The sequence below is a fragment of the Phyllostomus hastatus genome, unplaced genomic scaffold (assembly GCF_019186645.2).
Source record: "Phyllostomus hastatus isolate PE091 unplaced genomic scaffold, TTU_PhHast_1.1 phas_contig_148, whole genome shotgun sequence".
Taxonomy (NCBI): domain Eukaryota; kingdom Metazoa; phylum Chordata; class Mammalia; order Chiroptera; family Phyllostomidae; genus Phyllostomus; species Phyllostomus hastatus.
In genome coordinates, this window is record NW_025333607.1 from 7,801 (window position 1) to 9,539 (window position 1,739).

Below are 1,739 nucleotides of genomic sequence, written 5' to 3' on the forward strand. Positions count from 1 at the left end.
GATGGACGGGGAATAGGGGAATACAATGGGGCAATTGTAACAGAATAATCAATGAAACATACTTAAACAAGTGAGCTTCTGAAAAATGAGTAAACACAGGCCTCACCCACAACTCTTAAATCAAAATGTGCATTTAAAGAAAAAAGGACATTATTTGTTCCCTGAATGAAACCTAAAGAAGTTACTTAAACTTCCAACTCACCATGCCTTTTGTAGCTAGAAGTATACACAGCTGATTCTGAGTCATACAAATACAACAGACAACAATCCATATTCCTGTGTGTGTTCCTTCATTTTAAAGTTTATTTTCCTGAAAACTAATGTCTTCGTATTGAATTTGTAGACATGTTTTATCCTGACTTGTAAGTGTTACAAAATACATTACAGAGTGTTAGAGAGTCAAAGTGTCCTTACAAATGATGCAGGATATCTTCCAGGTCAGAACCACTTCTAACACTTTTCATGATAGATGAAACTGAGACCTGTGCTGTGTATCCTTCATAAATTTGTCTCTTATTTCCCCCCAGGAATCTTTGACCTTCAAGGACGTGTCAATAGATTTCTCTGAGGAGGAGTGGGAATGCCTAGACCCAGCTCAGCAGAAACTGTATTCAGATGTGATGTTGGAGAATTACAGCAACCTGGTCTTCCTGGGTGAGGCTGATTTCCTTCACATTGCCTGCTCCACCCACAGGATTTTATTTATATAACACCTTTTGCAAACTTGACTTTGTATGGTAGACTTTCAGGTTCATGATCACAAGGGAGAACTTCGTGGTTATTCCTGTAGAAAATAAAGGTTTGGAGAACTATGGTCCTTAGGAACCCACTGAAAAAATTATGTATTGTTAGAACAACTAAGGTGCTTCAGGAAAAAACTTTTCAAAACCATCTTCTAGAATAATGTACTTGTCCTGAAGTGTTCTTACCTGAGCACAGCATGGATTGGAAATGAGGAATCTTTAAAAAATAATAATATTTATTTTGGCCCTGGCTGGTTGCTCAGTGGATTGAGCGCGGGATGAAAACCAAAGTGTCGCAGGTTCGATTCCCAGCCAGGGTACATGCTTGGGTTGCAGGCCATAACCCCCAGCAACTGCACATTGATGTCTCTCTCTCTCTCTCTCTCTCTCTCTCTCTCTCTCTCTCTCTGTCTCCCTCCATTTCCTCTCTAAAAGTGAATAAATAAAAAGTCTTAAAAAAGAAATTATGTTTAAAAATAATAATAATATTTATTTTGTACGCAGGTCTTGTTCTTTCTAAGCCAGTCCTGGTCACATTTTTGGAACAAATGCAGGAGAACTGGGATGTATCCAGAAAAAAGTCAATATCCACCCCCCCAGGTAGGTGAGAATGCAGATGCAGATGTCACAAGTAACACAAAGGTCTCAGAGGAAACAAGACCTTCAAGTGTGATTTTGGAAGTTGTGCTTCAGTGGAAAGAATTTTGAAAACACAGGGTTACTTCTGTCACTGTCATAGAGGGCCAGCTGGTCTCCAACAGTATTCAATGCTCCTACATGCTTTCAGAATTCTGTTTTGACTCCAGTGACTTCTGTTATCCTACTAGCAGTTTAGGCCAAAGCCCTCCCTCTATAAAAATAAATACATGTTATCTGTAAAAAAAGTGTGCTGTGTATACAATTAAGTTGTTTTTGACTGTGATGGTAACCATGGTCAGGCTCCTCTTGCATTCCTTTGGGGACTTGAGATAACCTGTGCATGTTACTTAGAAATTG

At 39.1% G+C, this 1,739-nt stretch overlaps 1 protein-coding gene across 1 annotated transcript; it reads left to right on the top strand.

The window, feature by feature from the left end:
• Positions 1-527: 527 nt before the first annotated feature.
• LOC123831890 (protein ZNF738-like) lies at positions 528-1,351 on the top strand (the record flags this gene model as incomplete). The annotated part of the gene is made up of 2 exons (XM_045859198.1): positions 528-654; positions 1,248-1,351. Coding segments are annotated over 2 exons (231 nt in total), but the record flags the coding sequence as incomplete, so codon positions are not given.
• Positions 1,352-1,739: the final 388 nt, after the last annotated feature.